The sequence below is a fragment of the Mauremys mutica genome, chromosome 4 (assembly GCF_020497125.1).
Source record: "Mauremys mutica isolate MM-2020 ecotype Southern chromosome 4, ASM2049712v1, whole genome shotgun sequence".
NCBI classification, from domain to species: Eukaryota; Metazoa; Chordata; order Testudines; family Geoemydidae; genus Mauremys; species Mauremys mutica.
In genome coordinates, this window is record NC_059075.1 from 112,266,394 (window position 1) to 112,293,758 (window position 27,365).

At 41.3% G+C, this 27,365-nt stretch overlaps 1 protein-coding gene across 2 annotated transcripts in view; it reads left to right on the forward strand.

Annotated features, from left to right (window-relative positions):
* Positions 1-27,365, forward strand: part of DEAF1 (DEAF1 transcription factor) — a 43,173-nt gene that overhangs the window by 3,619 nt on the left and 12,189 nt on the right. For both annotated transcript variants that reach the window (XM_045012692.1, XM_045012693.1), the window contains exons 3-10: positions 269-398; positions 2,607-2,753; positions 3,488-3,627; positions 4,411-4,476; positions 5,216-5,342; positions 7,492-7,620; positions 11,107-11,235; positions 22,730-22,980. In XM_045012692.1, the coding sequence (XP_044868627.1) occupies positions 269-398; positions 2,607-2,753; positions 3,488-3,627; positions 4,411-4,476; positions 5,216-5,342; positions 7,492-7,620; positions 11,107-11,235; positions 22,730-22,980 (1,119 nt within the window). The remainder of the gene's footprint in view (positions 1-268; positions 399-2,606; positions 2,754-3,487; positions 3,628-4,410; positions 4,477-5,215; positions 5,343-7,491; positions 7,621-11,106; positions 11,236-22,729; positions 22,981-27,365) is intronic.

The window sequence follows — 27,365 nt, forward strand, 5'->3', positions numbered from 1 at the left end:
TAATGCCCTATGTAATATCTCAGGATAAGTACAACCCTGACATTCAGACTGTGTTAAGATCAAAGGAGGACTCTTCATTGCAATATGCAGGAATTTAGCCACATAACCAGCAATAAAGCCAGAATTTGGTTGACTTGAAAGCACACATCCCCATCTTAGCTATTCCCATGCTGATTAGAGTTGTAGGGATCCAGAGAGAAGAATCTGAGAGGCATACAAATATCTGAGGTTTTAATTATATTAATTAAAACTCTTTATTTTTTTGTAGTCTGGCAGAACAGCTCTTCAAATTGGGGACAGCTTGAATACAGAAAAAGCCACTCTGATAGTGGTTCACACAGATGGCAGCATTGTAGAAACCACAGGGCTGAAGGGGCCCTCTGCACCTCTCACACCAGGTATAACACAATCCTGCTCTGTTTTTTAAGCGTCACTCAGACGGGTTAGCTCTATATTTCCTATTTCTATATTTAGAACTAGAAACTGTCTCGTGTAACTATTTGAAATCAAAAGCCAAGTCCTTCTTGGGAGTAGAGGAAGATTATTTTCTCCCCATTTCCTCTATATTTCTTTCACTCATTTTTTGAGTTTGCTTTCGAAAGAACACTCAAGAAAATCTCGCCTTTTCTTTATTTTTCTCACGTTCACTTGTCTCTGCATTCCACCCAGGAAGATGAATTTTTCATTGTAACTATTGATATTGGAAAAGGATGGCAACATTGATAAGTTCCATCTCCTAGTTCTGGACTCATTTATATTTTAAACTTTGCAAATGGTCATGATTCCACCAAGACCTTCTGTTGACATTTGAATGTCAAGATAGCACTGTTTCTTTGTTTCTAAAGATTATTTCTTAATTCAAGTGTGCACACTGGCAGCTGCAGTCTTCTTTCTGTGCACAAGGTGGCACAACAGCTCTTTAACATTGAAAGTCACATTTCCTAGAAACGGGATATGGAAAATACATAATATATCCATCCTCCCATAGCCATTGCAGTTTTAAATGACTCAAATAACGGCCACACTGGGTCAGACCAATGGTCCATCTAGCCCAGTATCCTGTCTTCCAACAGTGGCTAATGCCAGGTGTTTCAGAGGGAATGGAACAGAACAGGTAATCATCAAGTGATCCATCCTCTGTGGCCCATTCCCAGCTTCTGGCAAACAGAGGCTAGGGACACCATCCCTGCCCATCCTAGCTAATAGACCTATCCTCCATGAACTTATCTAGTTTTTTTTTTTAACCCTGTTGGTGTCTTGGCCTTCACAACATCCTCTGGAAAGAGTGCCACAGGTTGACTGTGTTGTGTGTGAAGTAATGGGAGTTTCATCATTTTCCCAGGAGACTATTTCACTGTCCATTTGAACTCATTGTTAAGATACATTTCCTAATGCACACATACAAAGTGGGAAATGACTGCCTAGGAAGTAGTACTGCAGAAAGGGATCTGGGGCTCACAGTGGATCACAAGCTAAATATGAGTCAACAGTGTAACACTGTTCAAAAACAGCAAACAATATTCTAGGATGTATCAGAAGGAATGTTGTAAGCCAGACATGTGAAGAAATTCTTCCGCTCTACACTGTGTTGATTAGGCCTCAGCTGGAGTATTGTGTCCAGTTCTGGGTGCCACATTTCAGAAAAGAACAAACTGGAGAAAGTCCAGAAGAGAGCAACAAAATGATGAAAGGTCGGGAAAACATGACCTATGAGGGAAGACTGAAAAAATTGGGTTTGTTTAATCTGGAAAAGAGAAGAGTGATGGGAAACGTAACAGTTTTCAAACACATAAAAGGTTGTTACAAGGAGGAGGATCAAAAATTGTTCTCATTAACCTCTAAAAATAGAACAAGAAGCAAAGGACTTAAATTGCAGCAAGGGTGGTTTAGGCTGGACATCAGGAAAAACTTTCTAGCTGTCAGGGTGATTAAGCACTGGAACAAATTGCCTAGGGAGGCTGTGGAATCTCCGGCATTGGAGGTTTTTAAGAACAGATTAGACAAACACCTGCTAGGAATGGTCTAGTTATTAAGTAGTCCTGTCTTGAGTGCGGGGGACTGGACTAGATAATCTGTTGCGGCCTTTTCCAGTCCTACACTTTTGTGATTCTACAATTTAGCCTTCTTTATTTTCTTTCTGTTTTATAACGTTATACCCAGGGGCGGCTTCAGGCCCCAGCACGCCAAGCGCATGCTTGGGGCGGCATGCCGCGGGGGGCGCTCTGCCAGTCGTGGGAGGGCAGCAGGCAGGCAGCCTTCAGCAGCCATGCCTGCGGGAGGTCCACCGGAGCCGCGGGACCGGCGACCGGCAGAGCACCCCCCGCGGTGTGCCGCCGTGCTTGGGGCGGCAAAATGTCTAGAGCCACCCCTGGTTATACCTAACCAGGGCTCCTAGAAGCACCTTAAACAATCTCATTGGTCTGAAAGATGCTGTTAACATACCCTTAATTAAATTATGTCATTTAGTATGATTCTCTGCTCATTATGGTCAGTCACGAGCTGTCTGAGTTAATTGCATTACAATCTGGGTGTCACAGATATTAAAAATCCAAAGCTGTGTTTGGGGGGCATTTAGTATATTTCATCTTTCTTTTCTTAACCCAAAGGTTCTCAGTCTCCTCCCACTCCCTTAACACCTGGTCAAGAAAAAAATGGCACAAAGTATAACTGGGACCCATCAGTGTATGACAGTGAACTCCCTGTGCGATGCCGGAATATCAGCGGAATCCTGTATAAAAACAGGCTTGGTTCAGGTAAAAAGGCCCTTCCTGCCTTCCACAAGAGAGGGATGGCGACTCGTACATCTTTGTTTGGTGTGTGCTTGTTTTAATTGTGCTGCTCTTACAAACCTGTTATGAAGGGAAGGGAGAATTTCCAAGCCAGTCTTCTTTTGGATATTGCTCTTCTTGGGTGCTTTGGCCTCTTGCTATCCCACTCTTTTCCTTTGGAGAGTAGGAAGCCTGACTCCCACACGGATTCTTTGGTTGTGTCAGAAGCTGAATCTTGACACAGCCACAAGCAGCATAGAGGCACTGGAGCTATCTGCCTGCAGATTCAGGCATCCATGGCTGCTCTTTTGTTCACATATGGAAGCTTTTCTTCACAACCATAAAGGCTAGAAACTTAAAAATAAAAGTAAAGGAGGGCACTACTTCTGGAGAAGTTGATGGCATTTGCCTGGGAAAGCTTTGTACGTGCCACAGAGGAGTGCATTCTTCCAGCTTGGATCTAGGTGCTAATGAGACTAGGATATGGAGCAGCCTAAGCACACACAAACGAACAGGAGGTGGTAAGCACTGGTTAATACAACCAAGGTCTTAAATGAGTACAATTATTCTGATAGGGTGGGAACTACTAGACTAGTGTGCCAGATATTTACATGCTATGGATTAACTGCTTCATCACCTGGTGGTTTCAGTGCTTACATCTTCAGAAAAGTGAAAAAGTTATTCTTAACCACCAGATGCCTTCTCTTATCTTGTTTCAGGAGGCCGGGGCCGATGTATTAAGCAAGGGGAGAACTGGTACAGCCCCACTGAGTTTGAAGCCATGGCAGGAAGAGCCAGCAGCAAAGATTGGAAAAGAAGCATCCGCTATGCAGGGAGGCCACTGCAGTGCCTTATTCATGTAAGATCAAGCCTGTGCTTGTCTCTGCTCCAGGGGAAGGGATGGCAGTGTCTGACTCTCCAACGTCCTGGCCAAATGCTTGTGTTCTGTCAAAGGGATGAGTTGGGGGGGGGGGGGAGAGAACACTAACCTAATCACAGGAGTATTAAAGGGAAATGATGTTACAACAGGGCACTTCATTGACAGTGATTTGGTTTTGCTGAGAACCAAGGGGTAGAACCCCTAGCCAGGTTCCCAAGTTAAGTCAGTCCAAATGTTTGTTAAGCTCAAAAAGGGTTTATTCCAGTTAGAAGCTACCATGGGATAAGTTCCAGCAGTGAACTTCATGTGGCAGAAATGGGGAAATGATAGCCTTAAAGGCTCCCCACCTGCATTACCTCCTTCTAATTCTATAATTGGACCTCTTTTACTGTTGTTTGGCTGGGAACAAGTGGTTCCCTTGCTTCTTACTAGGTTACTCCAGATATTTTACATCCCATAGTGTTAGAATGGAGGCCCATTCTTTATGGGCATTCTTATTAAACAGACAATTGGGCAGAGGTCTTTTATACTATTCTAAACACATTCACCTGCCCTTTGTCTTTGCTTTTGGAGTTCTTCTTCCCTTGGTATATTCCCCACCATTCCCTTTGTTTCTGAAGAGTTGTCCTTTTTACTGCTATCCAGGGTCTTCAGGGACAGGACAGATTCTCAGGAGAGGCCTGAATCATTTGCTAGAGTATGTTCATGCTTTGGGTGGTTTGTGACTCTTTTAATGCTGTCCTGGTAACTTCCCAATTTCAGGATGGGATTTTAAATCCTCATGCTGCCTCATGCACTTGTGCTGCCTGCTGTGATGACATGACCTTGGTGAGTTGCAAGTTTACAGCCACTAATTTGAAAACTTTCAGTATTGGCTTGATGTTCTAGTGATAATCAGTTAGGCTGTCACATGGCCATCAGAGTTTAAGTCATCAGCAACCTGAGACAGGAAGGGGCTGGGAGTGTTGTGGATGCAGTGTGCTTTGTTCATGGCTAGAGTAAGGAAAGGGGTAATGAAATCCCTCTGTTTGAAGTTCAGAGCTGCTCCTTAGATAATGATGGTAAGATGCTGAGTCTGGGCCCTTTTAACTGGAGCGGGCATTTTGTGTGAAATGAGTGAGTAACATAATGGGGGTGGGAAGGCAGAGATTTTGTTGGTACAATTGGGTAGCTGGTTTGGGGATATGCTCTTTGCTGAGACTGATGATATCTTAGCCTTCAATTTTGACCATCTTTAGTGCTGACTATGGAGTGACACCACCAGCTGTATTGAAAGGCTTGAGCTCAATAATACCTTAAATATTGTGCATCTTAACTGTTCTCTTTGGCCTGGAGAGAAGAAGCAAATATCTCTGCTGTAGTCTTAATTGGCACTTTGACAAAATGCAGCAGCAGGAGAGCCCAATGGTTTATTAGCTCTGTGTTCCTCAGGAAGAGCTGCTACATATAAAACAGTATGCTCACAGCTGTGTCTGGAGAGTTAGAGCAAACATGATCAAGTTGAAAAAGGACAAAGAGTCTTAATAAGAAAGCTCCTATAATAACTGCTCATTTCTCTTTCTCTCAGAGTGGCCCAGTACGATTGTTTGTCCCTTATAAAAGGCGAAAAAAAGAAAACGAATTGCCTACAACTCCAGTGAAAAAGGACTCTCCCAAAAACATCACCCTGCTTCCTGCTACAGCTGCTACCACTTGTAAGTTCCCTTCTGGAATAGACCTGCCAGTTCTTTATTAGAGGAGCATTGTCATGATCAATAAATCATATTTTGTCTTTTTTGCTCAATTTCCATATTAGTGACATCCTAGAGAATCCAAACAGAAAGGCTTTAATAAATTTGATTGTTAGTTTAGTTTTGGTATGTCATTTTGATTGGACAGTGAAACTAGACTGGTCTGATTACTCAGTTTCATTTCTTAGTTCTTGTGCATAAGTACAGTGTTGCAATAGTTGAGTTGCAAACGCAGTAGAAAAATGTTCAGTCTGTTTGTAGGAAAATATTTTTTTAAGAATCTTGAAAACCTTTTGTGTTTTGCTAAAACTTGGGTTGTATTTTTTTTTCTTGCTGCACGGGAAACCTGGATTTCCATTCCATCCTTGTCGTTTGGTCCAGTGGGCTATCAAAAGCTTTGGAGCCCTGGCCTCGTTCCATAGAGGTTAGAGGTAGATTTTCCAGAACTAGGTGCCTAACACCTGTTGATTTGACTTTCAGTGAGAGTTAAGCAATAGTACTTTGAAAATTTACCCTTTTGTGCTCTTCAGGAGACTCAGGTTCCATTCCTTATGCTGGTCTTTTGCTTTTCAAGAGCAGGCAGGGTCTGTATTATCAGCCTCACACTGTTTCTTGAGACATACTAAAAGAATCTAAGCTGCTGGAATGGTCTCTGATCTGGAAGTTTTTAGTGAGAACTGCTGTATGGGCCATCTTCATCTTCAAACAGGTTTCTCAGAATATATTAAACTTAAGTCCTATCTAGATACCATGTAATCTTTCTGTATTTTGTTTCTCACTGTTTTTGATTACCAAGATACTTGTGTGAAAACAAAGGTTCACTTTTATAAACAGTCTGCTTCCATTTCCTGATACCTTCAATGATGTCATAGTTCAGTGTATGTGACTTTCCCGTCTCTTTCTGGTAGTGAAGTCTCAGTATTTGGATTGCAATATTACTGAATGAGTTGGGCAGGAAGAGACATTCCCGTATTGTCTGAAAGAAAATTTTTATTAGCCAAGAAAAATAGCTAACTGTCAACAATACTGAGGAAGAAAATATAGACCATAGCAGTATATGGCAATGAAGTGGAAGTTTGGTTGAAATGTAAAGCAGTTCCATTTTAAGGAAAGAGGTCCAGAATTTGGGTTGTCTTGGTCTCTTGCAGAATCCTACAGACTTCAGTCTCATGATCAAAGCCTTGTGCTCAGGGGGTTCAGAAATTGGTTTTTGTTGAACAGTTTTGTTTTAAAAACACAATTGAACACAGTTCTCTGGCTCTCTGACATGCTCAAATGAGCTTCTGAAATAAAGATGAACCTATGTGAATGTCGCTAGTTGTAGCCACCATCTTGTAACCGGTCCTTGCAAGAATGAGTATCTGCAGCCATTTCTCAAACTTATTGTGTGTGTGTGTTTTTGTGAAAAGATCTATCTGACCATACAGTAGGCACAGGAGTGAGTCCAAGATGGCAAGTGGGTTCCTTTCCTTGTGCTTGATTAGGGGAGTTTAAAAAGATAGGTTTCTTTTAAGATCTTTCTAAACACCTTAGTCCACTGTTTTTGGAATTTTGGTATGGAAGGATTTTGTGGCTTTAGCATTGCATATTGTTCGTTGTTCCTTTTAAGGGAAATACGGTAATATTAGTCCAAAGAACCAAAGCATAGTGGAAGTATATTGAGGCGAGTCTAGTTTCTCAGACCAGTAATAGCTGCTCTCACTAAAGTTTCCATGAATTAGAGATCTGCCTTGTTGGATTTCCTAGCCCTGTTGCTTTATTTTCAGTAGGCTTCTGTGTTGTGGCATCACTTGTGTAGTGATTTGAAACGATTGTAATGCAATAGGAATAAAACTGTGCAGGACTGATCTGGGCACCACACTTCAGAGATTAAAATGAGCCATAACTCTGGGAAGCTGATGTGTGCACAATGAATTCAGAAGTCAAAATGAGATTTTTGTTTCCATTTACCATTCTGTGCGATGGAGGTGTTATCCAAATATTGATAACACAGGTCAATTACTGATCTGTGAATTCTGTGACTTAGGATGATTCAGAACAGGGAGATCAACAGCTAAACAACCAAGGCTTCAGAGTTGAGCACTAATTATGAAAGTGCTTCTGCTATTTCCAGTCACCGTGACTCCTTCAGGACAGATCACTACTTCTGGTGCTCTGACCTTCGACCGTGCATCAACTGTGGAGGCCACAGCTATCATCTCAGAAAGTCCATCCCAGGGTGATGTATTCGCTGGCGCCACTGGTAAGTCCTCAAAACACACATGCAGTTTGCAGTAGTGACGTGTGTGGGGTTCTGAACTCCCATTGCCAAAAGAGGAAGGGCTTTGAAAGCAGCTGTGAGACTTTTCTTCAAGGGCTTAACCAAAGGGTATAGATCATTAATTCTCTTTTCCTCAAAATGACAACGTCAGTTTGAAATCTTGTCAATTTCATAAAATAAGTTACAAATACTGTGTCCTCCTTGGTAAATTTTTGTGTTTTTTACAGACACATCTTCCACTTTTGTTTTCCTCTTCCCCTTTTACTCTGAAAAAACAACCCCCCAAAAGGGAAAACTGTCTGTGCATTGAAACGGACTGGATGAAAAATGCTCTCTCATCTCCAAAGTAAACTGAAAAAATTGAAATATTTTCCCCCTACTCTTTTAATGATAATTTAAGTATTACTTGAAGGCCTGCACAGTGGAAGGTAAAACAGTGTAATGAATTAATAGCTCATCTGGCAATTCAAATAGTTCTGAAGAAGGAACAAATACCAATGTTAAAAACATACCCAACAATAGCATAGTGTCTCTTGCTTTACAGTTTGGATTAAATAAAGTCCAAGTTATGTGTATCCTGCATTTTTTTTTTAAAGTCTTCTTTCTATGTGTTTATTGTAAAACCTAAGGCGTTTTTTGCCTTCTTCTGCAGCATGGGGTATGGGTCGCTTGCAGTATTCTCTGGGTATATCTCAATCATTTCCCTGCAATTTCAGGGGCCTTGGGCACTGGTACAGCTTGGTCCCTCCTATAGTGTGTGTGTGTGTGTGTGTGTGAGACGTAATAGTCTAGTATCCTGTAATACAGTAGTTTTAGTCTCATTTCAGTTGTTGGGTTTAGTGTGCGGGTGCTGTACAGTGTAGGTGGCCTGTAACATACAGGTCAGGCTAGATGATCTGGTGGTCCCTTGTGGTCTTAGACTCTGTGCCTCTAGCCCAGTGGCTCTCAACCGTTCCAAACTACTGTACCCCTGTCAGGAGTCTGATTTGTCTTGCATACCCCCAAGTTTCACCTCACTTAAAAAGTTTTTGCTTACAAAATCAGATATAAAAATACAAAAGTGTCAGCATTTTACTGAAAAACTGCTGACTTCCTCATTTTACCATAGAATTCTAAAATAAATCAATTGGAATATAAATATTGTACTTACATACTGCTGTACATACAAGTCATTGTCTGTATGAAATTTTAGTTTGTACTGACTTCGCTAGTGCTTTTTCTGTAGCCTGTTGTAAAACTAGGCAAATATCTAGATGAGTTGATGTATCCCCTGGAAGACCTCTGCGTGCCCCAAGAGGTACATGTACCCCTGGTTGAGAACCACTGCTCTAACCTATGCACACTACCACCACTACATACAAAAGAAATACAGTCTGAAGGCAACTTCAGTGGAACTAAAGTTTTATTTGTATTAACCTTGCAATGTGTAGAATAGTGACACTGAAATGTAGTTATCATACTATGGGCAAACTTCTGAAAGGGCCTCAGCCACCCTCAGAATATCTCCTGAAGTCTTATGTGTCCACTTTTTGTGCAAACAGTTTTTTGCATGGCCAAGTTTTGGTGGGTGCAAAACTGGTATGAGACATTTACTTTAAGATATAACGGTATGGTGATAGAACATGGTGAGATAATGTTTGAGGGGCAGTGTGGTATGGTGGAGAGGGCACTGGAATGGGACGCACAAGACCTGTGTCACTCCTGCTGGCCTGCTGTGTGACCTTGGGCAAGTCATTTTACTGCTCTGTGCCTCAGTTCCCCCACCTGTAAAATGGGGCTACAGTTACTAACCTCCTTTTGTAGAGTGCTGTGAGGTCTAATGATGACAAGTGCTATATGAGAGTGTATTATATAAGTGTATTATTTAAAGCATTTGGAAAATGAAAAATATGGCTGCATATTGTTGCTGTTATAAGAGTTATTTATTCCTAAGTGATTATTAGCTACTAGACTTTAACTTGAGTTATGTACAGTGTTCTGTACAACAGTTCTTTTCATATAACAGCCTTCATATGAAGCCCCACCAAATATTTTTTCCAGAGAGAGGTAGGCTAATGAACTGTTATGCAGTGCAGTGGCTTTCAGATAGTTGGAGAGGAAACACTGTGCACAGAGGGAGTAGAACATAAGATAATGCAATCTGCCAGGAGAGATGAGTTTTGAGCTAGATTATGTATTTGGGGTTTAACAACTTTCTCTCCTGTAGTTTAATACAGGCTTTTGCCTTCTGTGCAACATTGAGGTGCACAACATAAGAAGAGAAGGGAATGAGGAGAATAGGGTATTCTGAATCACTCTAGTACAGTGGTTCTCAGCCCGCTGCTTACGCCCCAATCAGCACACAGCTGTGGCCCATGTGATGTCAGGGCCATACGGTCCACATAACACACACAAAGCTGCATATGCGGCCCACAGTGGTAAATAGGTTGAGAACCACTGCTCTAGTATATAGCAAACCTATTTAAGGTGTGGTGTGAAAGATTTCAGAACCTTGCAGTTCAGCTCCATGCTCGCTTACCATGGCATAGTGTCTAGAACACAAAACGGGCAGCCAGGAGACCTGGGTTCTAGTGTCAGCCCCGCCTTAGAATTACTGTGTGACCTTGGGCAAGTCCTGAACATCTGTACCGTGCCATCTTTGAGAATCATAAAACCTTTATCAAGCATTTTGGAATCTTTGGATGATTTTGACAATATAGAAGTAAGTTTGGAGGGGAAGGGTGATAGTCTTTGTAGAAACCTTACAAAGTGAAAGAGGAGACTCACATGGAGTAACAGTGGATGGACTCTGTCTGGTAACAATGTGAAATCATCATAGGCAGCAAGTTATATGGGCCTGTGGTGCCCAGGCTCCACCAATGTTTCGGCTTAAATTTTCATAGGACAGACTGGGGCAACCGCCCTGGGCTCCGCGCTTTGGGGAGCCCTGTGCGGGGGACACGGGGTCCAGGGCGGCCTGGGGGGTTAGCGGGGTCCTTGCATCGGCAGCAGCAAGTGACCCAACCCGCCCTGCTCCGCTCCGCCTTGCCTCTTCCCGCTCCTGCTCCGCCCCCTCCCTGCCACCATTCCACCTCTTTCCCCCCAAGCCCTCGTCCCACCTCTTTCCTGCTTCCACCCCCTCCCCCAAGCGATGCCAGGAGCCAGCAGGGCAGGTTGGGGCCGGGTCGCTCACTGCTGCCGGTGCCAGACTGCCCGTTAACCCACCAGGCTGCCCTGGACCCCTCATCTCCCCAAAGCGCGGGGCCCCGCAAAGTGGACAGGATGGCTCTGCTTGGACCTGTTCTGGGCACCACCAAAATCATAGAAATCTGGCGCCCATGCAAATCACATCACTGTTTCCAGAGGCATTCATAATGCTTATAGTTACCACAGATTTTGGAAACCCACGTCAATCTAAATACAAAAAATGTCAAAGCAATGTATAACAAGTACTTTATGGATTTATAATACCGTTTCTTCTTCCAATAGTTCAAGATACTACTGTCCAGCAACCTTGCCGTGTCAGTCATCCAGAACCTCACTATCCAAGTTATCAGGACAATTGTCAGATTTCACCTTTTCCAGAAGCTGCACTGCCAACTTCCCATCCCAAAATAGGTAAGTTTTGTCTCTCTAAAATAAAACACAATTTGCAGTACCTGGGCTCACCCCATAACCTGAACTTCTTCCTTAGCTAATGATCGTACAAAGAAGTAAATTTACTCCTCTGTTCCTTAGCTGGACTAAGGTTAAGAATGGGAGAGGGCAGAAATCTGTTCTTTGTAAAACTTCTTCCTTGAAACCTTAAGAACCTTTTTTTTTGTTTGTATCACACAGGCTTACATTAAAATCCCACTTCCCTAAATCTGATAGAGGTTTCCTTTAGCACCTTTGCACAGAGCTGTGTTTTGATGTTGTCAGCCAGGAGCTTTGCTGATTTTGACTAATAAAGTCCTATATTTGAGGTACTCTTTCCCACTCTCCAAATACAAATTCACATGCAGCTGACTCTAAAATTCCCATTCCTTTCTGTGGATCAGCAGGTTTTCCGTCACCTTCATGGGAGGTTTTTCTTTTTTCCCCCAGGTATAATCTTATGATTCCATGCCCCCAAATCAATTATCCATCCCTTGAGACTATGAGATGTATCATCCCAGAATGATATTTGTGGTTTAGCAGGTTTCGCTGCAGATCAGGGATTTGTTCTGCTGAGGAGAAAGCTGCAGAAGGCAAATCATGTTATGTTGAGAAGATGAGAATAAAGGTGCCAGATGTAAATCAGGCATTTAGTGACTTAACAAAGTTGAGGATAAGGTGGTTTGCTTTTTTATCTATTTTGCTGTATATTTTTTTTCTGTAGGATTAATACATTTATCTCAGAAAGTTTAAATGATAACTGCATTAGTTGGCATGTGCAGTCTTGCCAAAGTTGTGTGTATGTACTTCCTGGTTTGGAAAGAGATGTAACCTTTGTTGGTATCTTACTGTGTATTGTGGGAGTTTTGGGGAGAACCGGTGGAGTTCTGCAGCAAATGCTACAAAGCTCTTTCCACATGACAACTGTGTTGTGTTAGATTGTCTGTCTCCTCGGTCAGAGTTCAAAAATAGTTTTGTAAAAACTTATTGTGCAGCTCTCTTTTTAACTGTTTTGGTTTCCTTAACTGGGCTTGAAAGTTGTAGTGTGGACAGAACGTTAGAATCAAACTTTAAAAAGAGAGCACAGTAGATTTTCCCTCAAAAAAAAAGCACACACCTAAACTTGAGTTTTGCAGGCATAACAGGTGCATGCCCCTGCTCTGCCTCTTCTGAAAATCTAACCTTTAATGTCAGAGACAGACAATATGGGGGAGGTAATATCTTTTATTGGACCAACTTCTATTGGTGAGAGAGAGAGAAGCGTTCGAGCTTACGTACATACCTAAAGAAGAGCTCTGTGTAAACTCAAAAGCTTGTACCTCACTCACCTTGTTTCTAATATCCTGGTACTGACAGGGCTATAACAATATTGCGCCCTTTCATGTCCTCTTTGTTGAAAGAGGCACCCCAAAAAATCCAACATAACTGATAAACAAGTGTTTTTGAAAGTGATAGATTGGGACACTGCTTTCAATTCCATTGATGTTCACTGAACTGGGATTGCTTTCCATTGGGAGAAAGGAAAACAACAGTATTATTGCCTTAAGAATAGGCCTTGTCCCTCCTAAATGTAGAATAGTTCATGTTTATTGCTCAGTGAAACTATGCTGTGCCTTCTGACTTCTAAGATGAAAAACACTGGCCCAGATCATTCCCTCTGCATTGAGTATGACCCTTTAGGATCCCCCTCCCGGCTCCCTGGAATTGTGGGAGTCATGCTGCTAGGGTTTCCTTTAGCTGCTGTGACCACACCAAAAACTTCACACAGACTCGGGGATGTATTATTTTTCACTTGATTCTCCAAGTCTGGGCAGTGGACAAAGTGCATCTGCTGTCCCCTCCCATTCCTCTGGTCAGTCTGTCTCCATCCCGTTTCCCAGCATCAATCACAGAATGCACAGCGAGGCCTTTGCAGACTCTGGAATTGTAGGTGAGACATGTTGGAGACAGTAGAGCAGAGGTAGCTGACCCTCTCCTTCCACATGGTAGGAGAGCGGTGCTTGTATGAAGGATTCCTTCTAAAGGAATGGGGAGTATTTCCTTGTTTGCCTCACAAGCTATCTTCTACACCAAAACAGCAGTTGTAAAACAAGGATTTGATTCAGTAAAACTTGACTTACAGTCAACCTGTCAAGAAAAGCTCAACCTGTCAAAAGCAAACTGGGAGTTACACAGATTGGTAACTGTGATGCACTTAGTGCCTTTTAACCAGTCCCTCAGGAATGACAACTGACCAGTTTTGTGATATATCTGAAGACTGGGGAAGGTGTTTACTGGATTTGAAAGAGGAGGAGCAAAAACATTGCAACTATGCAGATTGGGAGCAGCATACGTTTTCTAGGTATAAAGTCTGAATTCTTGGCTGATAACCTTTTATTTTCCCAAAATGTGTATTCTCTAGTGTACTCAGTGCAATGTAATGCGTAAATACCAGGGTCGTTCCATACAGCACTAATGACCCAATGCCAGCATAGCAATGATATTTTAGTGGATGTAGGATAAGCTCTGAATATGATTGACTTGTGCCATTTATATATTTGTTTTCTGAAGTCAATGTAATTATAGTATTTTGTACAGAAAAAAAAATTATTTTCTACTAATTAGTTCCAAAAATTAGCACAAATCTTATGAACTGCAATGTTTTGTCTTACTAGTTCCAATAATCAGTTCAGAAGAGTTCTGGTAAAGTAGATAACCAAAGTATGGATTCTTGTGATATCTATCAAGAAACTTGACCAGTCTTTGTTCAAACAGAATTATACTGTATTAGCAAAACAACTTTCCATCTATACTGCTTAAAAGTATCTGTCTGAAAGAATGGCAAAAAAATTTGTGATCTGAACATATCCCTCCTTCACAATGTTTATGCCTGTTGAATTCCCGTTCTCATTGCTGGGAGAGATCTTGGTTTGAAAATAATTGAACATGTAGATCCTGATTGTACCGACAAGTAAGGTGGCATCTTACAGATGTTGTGTCCCCTACACGTTGGTGGAAATTTTTCTAATATATTAATTTAGGGTGGCTTATCATTAATAGGTATTGTGGAAAAGCTGTGTGTATGGTGGGATTTCAAGAAAGAGCTTAGTCGCTAAATGTTGGCAAAACGCTTTATGCTCACAGAGCTGGTGCCTATTGAAATTAAGGGGAGATATGCTGCTGTTGTTTATATGTATTGCAGTAGCACCTAGAGGCCCCAGCTGAGACCAGGCTTCAGTGGGAGCGGGAGCGGGCCCATAGGGTCCATAGAGCCATTCTGCATAAGAATTGGTAAGGAGTATATTGATCACTGGAATGCAGATTTCCATTGGACTAAGTGGTTGATATCTTTCACTGAAAGGTGAATTTAAATTTATTGTTTAAAAGTCTGGCCCCTGTCTCAAAGTTCAGCCATTTTTCCTGTAACTGGGAAACATGTAATAGCACTTTGCACTTTTCTATTGTGCCTTTCCTCTGAGTATCTTAAAGCATTTTACAAACAAATAACCCTTACAATACCCTATGAGCTCGGAAAGTGTTATCATTCAATAGATCTGGAAAACTGTGGTTAAATGACTTGTCCAGTCACATGACAAATTAGTGGCTGAACCAGGACTAAGAACCCAGAATGCCTGATTCCCACAACCGTGCCCTTCATCCTCCTTCTAACTAGTCTATAGCCTATGGTAGGCTTGGATAGGTGCAATTTAAAACCAAAATTAATAAGCAATTGAAAAATCACATCTAAGCATGCTCAGTGGGTTTCTGAATGCTTTATATAATTATTTGCTGCAAACTTAATGTTGTATTAATGTAACTTTTACATTCAGATATAAGGAGTGGTCTCTAATACTGATCTCTTCCACTTAATCTTACACGTCACTTGTAACAGACAGAAGTTCATGGTGTCCCTTTTAAAACAGCGGTTCCCAAATTGTGGGCCAGCCCCATGGGGGACGGGGAGGGAGCACCACCAAGCCTGCTCTGCCCCCAGCCTTGGCCGCAGGTGCTGGCCTCCACCACAGCCTGGCCACGGCTTCGGCCCCATCCTCGGCCCCTGTCCAAGTCTCCATTCCCGGCCCCAGCTCCAGCCCCCTTACCCCTATCCATGTCCAGTTCCTCCCCACCCTCCTGGCAGTCGTGGAGTGCAGACAGGAGTAAGGGGGGCACTACCCTGAAAAGTTTGGGGGACACTGCTTTAAAATGAAGCTGGACAACAAGCATACAGTAGGCAAGTACTCTGCTCTGGCTGGTTGCTGGATTAGATGTCCTAATGGGCCTTTTGCTTCTCTAATTTCTGAGTCTATGAAGCCATTCAGGAAGGAGTCAAATGGACGTGTATTCATGTGACATCTAATGAAATGCTGAGGTTATTGACACTGGAGAGCTGAAGGTGAACAGTTTTTAAGCCCTTTTATTAATTCATTTATCTTCCAAGAAATGGATATGTAAATACAGAAATGAGCCAGGCAGCTTGTATACCAGAAGGAAAAATTAATTTCCTCTTCCCTTTTTAACCCTCATCAGGCCTTTCTATTTTTTAGTGCTTTTATCAGATAAACTGAAGTACACGTTACAAAGCAAAGATTTGATAAAATAATTACTAGGCCACTCATATTCTTCAATATTTGCTTTCTGTTTTGATAGAAGTCGGGCTTTGGCACAGTGTGATGGCACAGATATTTCAGGACAGGAAGCATGTTTGCAATGCCTGTATTCACTTGTTTTGGAGTTGTGGCCTGTAATACAAGATGTTAATAACAATATTTTTAAAGTGAAGCTAGGCCTCTGCTGATCGGTTTGTAGGCATGTGAGAATTTTTGTTAACTGCAAAATGATTCCGTTAGATGGCTAACTTGTGTGCATTGGGATAACTTTTTAATATATCTTTCCAGAGAGATTTTGATTCTCTTTAATCCCGAAGTAGCATATGACATTTTACAGCTAAACTTTGCACTACCGGGTGGAGCAATGCGATAAATTTCTGCTCTGTCAAAAATAAAATTTAAATCTTTGCTTCTCTTTCAGGGCTTGAGTCTATTGATTAAATATTGGTCTTTTCACAAAGGAAGTGAATGAAGTTTGTAAACATTGACTGGCATTTACCAAGTCTTATGCTAACACTGAGAGAGCACAAATACTTCCTATTAGATAGTGTTATCAAATGTCAAACTGTAGTCCTTATTGTGTAGAAAATCCAGCATTGGAAGAAGTTGTTAGCAAACAATCTCTTATGAAAGAGGGCAGGTCTCCTTTCTGTCTCTAAATACAAATAGTACTGTGATTATAGTGTGCAAACATCTGTTTAATTTACTGTCTTAATAAGGGCTTTAGGGCAAAATGTCAGTTATCTGCTTCATGTTCCTACACTTGCAGTGCTACCTGTCAGTAAAGGTCACCAGTCCAACATACTGTATCATACAGTTGGCTGCTTCTGGTTTTCAGGAAGTACTAACCTCATCTAAATTCATGACAAGATTTGTCTTGCTCTTGTTGTTTGTATATCAAGTGATAAATTATGACCTGAAAATTGCTAACTTGTTATTGCATTTATTTAAATCCCTGACTTACTGAATATTCAGTATTCAATGCAGTGAAATCACTTTTCTTGACAAGAACTTCACTAAGCCAAGGTTCACTACAGTCAAAACTGCATTGCACACATTGCTGCGGTGTACTGAAGCAATTGAGGACTTTCAGTTTACTTCAGTACAGCCCCACTTCAGGAAAGCACATAAACCCATTCCTATTCAGGGCAACACTTAAGCTTGTGCTTACTTTGAAGTATGTGTTTGGGGCAGAGGTTCTCAAATGTTTTGTACTGGTGACCCCTTTCACACAGCAAGCCTCTGAGTGCAACCCCCTCTAATAAATTAAAAATACTTTAACACCATTATAAATGCTGGAGGCAAAGCGGGGTTTAGGGTGGAGGCTGACAGCTCGCTACCCCCCATGTAATAACCTTGCAACCCCCTGTTTGAGAACCCCTGGCATAAGCCCATGCGTAAAATGGACAGGAATGCTTTCTGAATTGGGACCTATAAATGGTGTTTCACTGTATTTGAGTTTCTTATAGCTAGGTTCCATTGTGCTAAGTTCTGTTTTCCTAGTCTGAAGCAAAAGAGGACAAAGACTTCTTTTCCCTGGCTTTGCTTTCACCACTGCTGAGGAGATCACAGCCTCCTTCCGGGAAATTAGCCTGACAACCTGAAGAGGGCTGTTAGGATCTAATGACAATATCCCTATGATTCCAAATACCTACGCTGAGTTTTTCAAAGTTCAGTTCCCATTACAGTTACAGGGAATTGTACATCCAGATCCTTTAGATGCTTTGAAGCTTTCAGTCCTGGTGTGTTGCTTTATTTTCAAGAACTTCCCCCATAGTAAACTTTCTATCATAACTCTAGAGCTGGTAGCCAGCATTTTAGTGAAAACAATATTTTGTACCCTGCAGCAGCATTTACTCTGACAAATACTCTCTTCAGAGCTGAGCTAACCTTCACAATGCTGCTGCACTAGATGAAGACTTAGCCTGAAGTTGTTATGGAAAGCACTGTTACGTTCAGGTGTATTCATTATGCAGGAAGTAGAGGAAGATCTGCCTATGCCAAATGGAGAGACAAACTTGGTAGGGAGAGAAATTTTATTCTGACCCTTCTCAAAGGCTATCATCAGACAGTGGTGGGAATTGAAAACGCCGTTATTATGTCCTTAACACTGTTATTTCCAGCTGTGTTGGACATTGCTCTGTGACCAATGGTATTTGTAGAAATGCTTCTGTCACTAGTGTATAAATGTGCCATTGTATGTTTTTTAACAATGATGATATTTACTAGAGCTGTCAAGCGATTAAAAAAAATAATCACGATTAATCACCCTGTTAAGCAATAGAATACCAATTGAAATGTAGTAAATATTTTTGGATGTTTTGTACATTTTCAAATATATTGATTTCATGTACATCACAGAATACAAAGCGTACTCACCTTATTTTTGATTACAAGTATTTGCACTGTAAAAAAACCCAAAGAAATAGTATTTTTCAGTAAATCTAATACAAGTACTGTAATGCAATCTCTTTATCATGAAAGTAGAACTTACAAATGTAGAATTATGTAAAAAAAAAACAAACAAACCAGCATTCAAAAATAAAATCATGTAAAATTTTAGAGCCTGCAAGTCCACTCAGTCCTACTTCAGCCAATCGCTCAGACAAACAAGTTTGGTTACAATTTGCAGGAGATAATGCTGCCCATTTCTTGTTTACAATGTCACCTGAAAGTGAGAACAGGCGTTCGTATGGCACTGTTGTAACCGGCGCCGCAAGATATTTGCGTGCCAGATGCACTAAAGATTCTTATGTCCCATTCCAGAGGACATGCTTCCATGCTGATGATGATTTCTGCTTGATAACGATCCAAAGCAGTGCGGACTGACGCATGTTCATTTTCATCATGAGTCAGATGCCACCAGCAGAAGATTGATTTTCTTTTTTGGTGGTTCGGGTTCTGTAGTTTCCCTATCTCAATGTTGCTCTTTTAAGTCTTCTGAAAGCATGCTCCACACTTCGTCCCTCTCAGATTTTGGAAGGCACTTCAGATTCTTAAACCTTGGGTTGAGTGCTGTAGCTATCTTTAGAAATCTCACATTGGTACCTTCTTTGCATTTTGTCAAATCTGCTGTGAAAGTGTTCTTAAAATGAACATGTTCTGGGTCATCAGACTGCTATAACATAAAATATATGGCAGAATGCAGGTAAAACAGAACAGGAGACATAGAATTCTCCTCAAGGAGTTCAGTCACAAATGCAATTAATGCATTGTTTTTTTAACGAGCATTATCAGCATCGAAGCATGTCCTCTGGAATGGTGGCCAAAGCATGAAGAGGCATACAAATGTATAACATATCTGGCACGTAAATACCTTGCAACGCCAGTTACAAAAGTGCCATGCGATTGCCTGTTCTCACTTTCAGGTGACATTGTAAACAAGAAGCAGGCAGCATTATCTCCTGCAAATTGTAACCAAACTTGTTTGTCTGAGCGATTTGGCTGAAGTAGGTTTGAGTGGACTTTTAGGCTCTAAAGTTTTACATGGTTTTATTTTTGAATGCAGTTATTTTTTGTACATAATTCTACATTTGTAAGTTCAACTTTCATGATAAAGAAATTGTACTACTGTATTAGGTGAATTTAAAAATACTATTTTTTACTGTGCAAATATTTGTAATAAAAAATAAAGGGAGCACTGTACACTTTGTATTTTGTGCTGTAATTGAAATCAATATTTTTGAAAATGTAGAAAACATCCTAAAATATTTAATAAATTTCAATTGGTATCCTGTTGTTTAACAGTGTGATTAATTGACAGCCCTAGTATTTACATTTGCTTTTTGTGCCTAGTATGCTTATAGGTGTGTGCTTTGGCAATGGCAAGCTATGCTGGAGATTACTAGCCTGCTAAAGCTGAAGCCTCTGCTTGCTTGCTTGCTTGCTTGTTTGTTTGTTCTGTGACTCCTAGTCACCATGAGTTGTTTCATTTAATAGCCAAATATAACAGCAAGAGACTTTGTGAATATATTGACAGGGAAAAATTCTTGAAATAGAGTACCAGATTGTGTTGCCACACTTTGACAGCTAACAGATCTGATTGAGTAAGGACAATTTTGGGTGGATTTTTAAATGCTCATTCTAAAATGATTAAAAGGAGGATTCCTCAAGTTGAGTAAGATTTCACTGGCAGCTGAATGTGTTGAAGAACACTATTTGTGAAACTGTGCAATATAACAAAGGGGGCACTTAATCGGTCCCTTCTAGGCCAGTGAGCAGCTCCAGCGAGGTTCCCCGGTGAAGGTAACTTCACTAGCACAGTGCATTCAGGAGTGTATCCAATTGAAGAGGAAGCCAGAAATCTGTGACAGTGCTGAAAGTTATTGGATCTAAAGAGATGCAAATAAGAGGCTCCTGGGTGCACTCAGCCAGGTCACAGATGGCTGTGGATTGCAAGGTATCATATGTCACTGAATGGTTCATTCCCAGCTAACTTCAGTGAACCAGTGGAATAATGTTTAACAGTTAAAGTAAACTTATTTCAGTACTGGATGGCCCCCATCCACAGCCTGATTAATAGCAGGAGCGGCTGTTTACCTTGTAAATCCGGGATTAATTCAGTTTTCATCTTATCACTGCAGTTCATTTGGCTGTTTTTGACACTCCTAGATACTCTTCCTGTGACTGACACAACAGAAATACATATATGGATAGCTAATGTATTTTGAAAGTTGGTGGGATTTTGCTAAATTCCTTCGTAGGCCTTTTTAGCAATATGGTAAATATGAAAAAGTCATGGCAAGGAGCAAAGAAAAGTGATGTTTTGTTCTTTCTAATACACCTTTGTTGTAGCATGTGTGCCTGATTTAGCCATAATTAGACTCCCAGAGAGATTTAGAATATAAATTTTAAATTGTAAAAATTAATACAGCTATTATAAATAAAATATTAATATTGTAAATATAAATTTTAAAGCTGTAAATATTAATACAGCTATAGTCTGTATTAATCTCATATTTTGATTAAACATTCCATGCTACAATGAATGCTAGTGCAGCCAGGCTCCCACATGTTACACGAGTCAGTTTGACATTGTGAACACTTGCAAAAAGAATGCATAAGAATTTGTGGCCCCTGCTTTGCTTTGGGTTAGTTCAGATGACAGCGAGTGAAGGAGGAATATGTGGCAGTGGGGAATTGCCTGACTGCCTGAACTTAGTTTCCAGATGTTCTTACATTTAGGGATATTTTTAAAAGGTGTGTGTGTGTGCGTGAGAGAATGTTTTTAATGGGAGAAGGGGTTGGCTGCACTCCTCTGCAACACCGTCAGCCTTAACTCTCTCCTAACTAATTGCTTCGTGTGAGAATAAGGATAGTCCTGGCCGTTGCATTTGCTCCTGCTTATTCATGGCTCTGTGACATATGATTGCACTTCTCAGGTCACAGCCCCATCTGCTTATAACAAATAAAACTATAACCTACAATTCAAGCCTGCCTGTCCTTCCAGTTATCCAGTGTTGATGAGATTTTGAGGATAATCATTTATCTGTGTCTTCCGTAAGATAGAAGGGCTCTTCTTGTCGTCCTGTTCCTGCTACGGTGGCTCACCTGGCTGATTCCACCTGTGAAGCTAGGAACGAGAGTCTATGCGATCTGAATAGATACACACAATCTCATGTGACCCTGCTCAACTCATTTTATGAAGGACATAGTTACAGACTAGCATTCTCAAGTATGGATCTCTGATATTCGTCACCTACTTCCATTTTAGGCAATTAAATAAGAGACCTGATTTTCAGAGGAGCTGAATACTCCCAATTCCTACCGACATTAACTGAGCATCTCTGAAAATCAGACCTTGCTTAGGTACTTAAATATGAATGTAGGTGATTAACTTTCACCATGCTCCAATTTTGAATATTTTGGCTACAATACAATTCTGCCTGTCTCATTGCACCTGTATCCTCCTCCATAAGGTTTCTAGAAGAAGTGTGATACTTTCCAAGAATGGGAATTTCATCCCTCAAAGAGCTTTTCAATATATTCAGGGTCCTGTGGATTTTGTGGCCAGGGATTTTTCTCAGAATTATGCTGCAGAGTTATGTTCTGGAATCTAAGCTATCATTTAAAACAACAACAAAAAAAACCCAAAAATGTTTCTAGCCCTCATGGTTGTGAAGCAATCCTCTGAAATGTGAATCAGATGTAAACAAATGCAGTTTGTTATCTTAAGTTTTGCAGACAGCCTGAAACAACAGCTGTGAGCGTGAACTACCTCCACCACACACACATATCTTAATACACCTCTACCTCGATATAACGCGACCCAATATAACACAAATTCAGATATAACACAGTAAAGCAGCGCTCGGGGGGGCTGCGCACTCCAGAGGATCAAAGCAAGTTCAATATAACGCAGTCTCACTTATAATGCGGTAAGATTTTTTGGCTCCCGAGGACAGTGTTATATTGAGGTAGAGGTGTATGTAGCTAGCTGAGAAACTCAAAGATGACAAATATCAACCTTAACTATTTTATTGCTGATCATTGTAGCAGAAACAGCCAATTAATGTGCTTCTCTTAGGGCCCTAATCTGTCTTCCATGACTACCTAGGTTCCAAAAAGCTCAGCTGTCAAGTTGACTTCATTAGGCTTCACTAGAGTAGTACTGTAGCTAATTCCTCCTCCTAATAAGTCATAGGCTTTACAGACCCCTCTGTCACCCTGAGTTAAGTGTTTCAAGAGCATATGTTCTTCAGCCCTCAAGTTTGAAAGCTCCACAAGGGATCACTACACACTTCTGTCACTGCTCTGTTGGGAGGCTTAATTCTATTTGTTTAACTGGGTCTTGGTTAGATTGAACTTCTGACTGAGATATGAAAAGAAGCATCTTGTGGAGTTGAAACACTTCAATCCAGTGTGCTTTGTTTTGTTTTCTTAATATTCAGTGTTGACGTCCCTTCCTGCCCTGGCTGTGCCACCCACTACCCCCACCAAAGCCATATCCCCCTCAGTAGTGAATGGACTAGAGATGACAGAGCAACGGAGCTGGCTATACCTGGAGGAGATGGTCAACTCCTTACTGAACACAGCCCAGCAACTGAAGACCCTGATTGAACAGGCTAAACAGGCCAGCTCCTCCTTCCGGGAGGCTGCTGTTACTCAAGCGAAAATCCAAGCCGATGTGGAGAGGAAAGAGGTAACAATGCTGGAAGAGATGACATTGCTTGAGTCTGTATTATCTTTGTTTACGACTACTAAGTGAGCGAAGTGCTACCTTACTCAGCTTCCCCTGTGGTTGAAGTGAAAGACTGACTGAGCATAGTCTCAGAAACCTCGAGTCCTATTCATCACCCCTGCAGCATCCTCGTAACTTCTGTTGAAGTCACTCAGTTACTTGTCTTGTGGTGGGGGAAGAGGGCATTCTGGGATTCTAAGAAGCTGAGGGTGCTATGGAAATAGTTTAAACTCTTGCTTCAGTGATCACGGATTTTGAGCCCTGGCATCAAGGATCAGTTGGTGTCTGGGAAGGGGCTGCTGATTTCATGCAAGACCTACATACCACACAACCAAGAAATAACAAAAGCTCTGACTGGTTAACTAGACAGTTATTCTGCTTTCTTTATGGCAAGCTAGGAAACATTTAAAAGATGCTACTCAAGCTGCTGACTTCCTGCTAGAGGAGCAAGGGATGGGGCAGTGGCATGTTACTGAGTGAAGTGGGTTGTTTTGTTTTTTTGTTTGCTTGTTTGTTTGTTTTTTTGGGGGGGGGGGGAGTTTACATTGGGCATAATGTTTATTCAGCAAATTGTCTTATTTACTGTTGAGATAACAAAGTGTAGCTAGCATCTGTTGCCATGGATACGAACTTCTGGTACTCTCAGAGCCATTGCTGACTCCAGCCCTGTGGGTCTCCTAGATCAGGGTGTAGAGAGAATCCATGAAAGACCGTATCTGGCAGGACTTTGATGCTAGAGCGGAGAGCTAGCAGAACAGTCTGAGCAGGATTTTAGTTACTTTAACAAAACTGACTTGTGTTTATACTGGGAAACAGATTGTTCTTTCTTGATTAACACATACGGGGGGGGGGGTGGTTTAAGTCTCCACTGCATTCCACCTGGTGTAGTCTTTTACACCTGTTCACAGTGGGTGTCAAATGCTATTTTTCTGACTTAGCACCCATGTTACACAGGTGTAAGGACTACACAGGGTATGAGGCATTGGAGAATCCGACCCACAGGTCTTTGAGGAGATATGTTGTATGCAGGCACAGCTGTTTTTGTTGTTTTATAATTTGTTGTCTGTTTGTTTGTTTTCCCCCTCTCCAGTTTATGCCCTGTCTTCCCTCAGGGCTCCCAGATGAAGAAGGCTGGTTGGGGCTCTCATTAGAAGGCCATTGATGCTACGCACACTTTATATAAAGGCATCTCTGATGGCAATACAGACTGCTACCCTCCCACCAGGGCTGCGTTTACTCACTTCACTATGCTGCTCCTATTCTCTGCTGGCACAGGAAGTGAGGGATCAAATCCAGCTGCTGCACAGCAGTTCAGAGCGCTAATTTACAGGGCAACTACTGTGAGCCTGTGTGAGAGAGTGACTTTTTCTCAGTAACATACACCCCCAGCTGTACCATCTCTGGCACTTATTCTTATTTTGTAATATGTTGTTGATACTTGTGCTGCTGAGTGGGACTGTATTCTTTTGAGAAATTGTGTAGGTGGTGTGGTCATTTGTATTGACCCTTAATAACAATTGTAAAACTCTTATTTTTGTGGCTGCACAGATCCCTTTACCTAACCAGAAAAAATACTAATTTACTTTTGGGCCTGCGTTACCAGAAATGTTGAATGTAGTAGCTGTCTCATCTCTGTTCAGGATCACCACCAGTTTTGTGCAATCTCTTTGCAGTGTTACGTTTTAAGTATTTTGAAATGAAAGATCTTTTCATTAGATAAGAAATGCAGAGCAAGCCCAAATAAGGGATTAAACCAGAACAGAGCTATGGAGTCAGATCTTCCTGGAATATGGATTTGGCACATAGGATTAAAGAAAAAATCTGCTAGATTGGAAATCAGCCTGCTTCCAGTAATAGGTTGTTCAGTAACAAGCTTTGCTGCTACAGCTGTTAATACAAGCTTCACTCTTTGCACATCTGCAGAACTGTTGCTCAGTTCAGCAACCTGACTCTTATATTGGCATTTGACACCTTGTATGTAATGCTTAGTTTAGCTGACGTGTACATTCACTGGCAGGAGAAGAAAGCAAACTGGAAAGCTTGCCCCTGGATTACCTTTGATATAGTCTTTTTTGGATAGTGAGAAATAATGAAGCAGTGTTGAGAGCCGCTAATCGTGTATAACACATAGATATCACTATTAAAGACTGGCTGATCCTTAAATATTGCAAATGAACCATACAGTTTCCAAATGACCGCAGTTTAATTGGTGTTGCTGAAGGGAATCAAGCTATGCCATGTACAGTAAAGGGGTATTTGCTTTTCTTGTGTAGAGATCTGTAGAATTCATAACCATGTGAAAGTCAGACTTCCACTTCCAGTCGTCATGGACTGAAAGAGAGATTTGTGCTGGGGATAGGTCTTCATTTGTTACTTGACCATTGGTTGAAAAAACGTGTGCAGTCAAATTATTGACATAGACCTTCCTTCTGATAGGCTGTACTACTGTTACTGTCTGATGATGGTTAATTTCAGTCTCTCTCTGGAATGCATTTTAAAAAATCTTTTTTTAAGGGGTGGAGGTTGCAGAGAGAGAATTTTTGGGAAAGGGGACTTGCTAAATGTAGCAAAAAAAATATATTCAGCATTATGTCATATAAATTGATGAAAGCCAGCAAAACAGGCTTTAGGCTGCAGTTCATTCCTTAAATTGGTCTGTTGTGTCTGAGTTGGGCAGGAGTGTTAGATCACTGGGTATACTTAGGCACCTGTGGCAATCGCTAGACACTAGGTAGTTCAAGTCGGTGTGTGGATTTAAGGCTGGACTGTAGAGCTTTCAGAAAGAAAATTCATCCAGATACAGTAATGGAATATATATGTAGACAACACACATTCACATATTTAAAAGGAATATTTGAGAATCCATTCCTCTGTCACGTATCTCCCAAATCCTGTGTTCAGATGTTTGCCTCTGACCAATGATAGCATCACAGATCTCATGCTCATAGCAGGAAAATGTTCCGGTTTAGATGTTTGTGAAGCCCTCAGCTGTTACAATGGAAATGTAGAATCACAAACTCCAAACTTGTAAGCTGAACATCTCAAATATTTTCTTTCAAGATATAATTGTAATTTTTATGTCTACATATATGTTCAGGGACTAATTCTCACTGTCCTTTTGTTTTTTGTGTTTTTTAGTTGATATAAATTGGCTTAAGAAGCATGGTTTGGTGGGTAAAGTGCAGGACTGGGAGTCTATTCCAGTTCCAGGTTCTATTTCCAGCTCTGCCACAAATTTCTTATGTGACCTTGGGTAAGTCACTTAACTGCTCCGTGCCTCAGTTTCCTCATCAATAAAATAACAATAGTACGTACTTCACAGAGGTTTGGTGAAGTCTTAACAAGTGTTTGAAAAGTTTTGAGAGAGCCCTGGATGGAAGGCACTATAGAAGTACAAAGTATTAATCCAGGCCATTGCCAACCATTTTTTGAATCACACCCCACCGTAGCTATATATATAAAATATATATATATTTTTTTAAACTTGAAAATCCACCCTTTACAATAGCAAGAAGGATACTGCCACCTACTGTTGCTAATGTGTTTGTTCCGGTCAGATTACTACTTCATCAAAATGCATGTCAAATGGTACTATAAGAACATCACTTACCTTTTAAAATGGAGTGATGCTGCAACCCTGTACACCAGACCATAAATCCGCTCACTCAGATTTGGCTCAGCCATTTCTCCGTCATGCCAGCAAGGAAGGGTCTCTGCTGTCCCATGCCTCCCAGCTCTGGTCGGAGGAGGGTGGTTCTGGACTCCCCCTTGTTGCATCCCCGCTGAGTTCAGGTTCTCAAAAGCAGGGGAGAGGGGAGAGGAATGGCTGTTTGTCCCCCTTATCTCTGGAACCCATGGCCTTGCCCCCTAAAAAGTCTGACACCTCCCTCCCCCCACTGAGAACCTATGTATTAATCAGACACGTTTTTTAAATTATCCTCAGAGCAGTTTTTTAAAGCTGAAATATAAGATTCCACCATTGACTGTCGCAACCCTACTGTAACAGTAACTGCTCCAAGGGAACTGTCTCAGTTTGCACACGGGAGTGTCTCATGCAGGTAGTACTGCATCAATGCTACAAATGGTTAGGGTATGTTGTCAGTCCATTAGAACCATTACAAGTTCACTGGAATGTGGTGTTACTGGTCCAGAGCATTGATACACATATGCAGTGTTGATCATGTCTGAGTTTCGAAGTTTAAATAACTCCAGCATTTTTAAACTAATGAAACCAGTGTTAAAAGCCACTTTTTTTATGCATCACCCCAAAGATTTTCTGAATGGAGACCACTTCTACTATTTCTCTGCAATCGGAGACCCCCTAGAACTAGTCCCAGATATGAGAC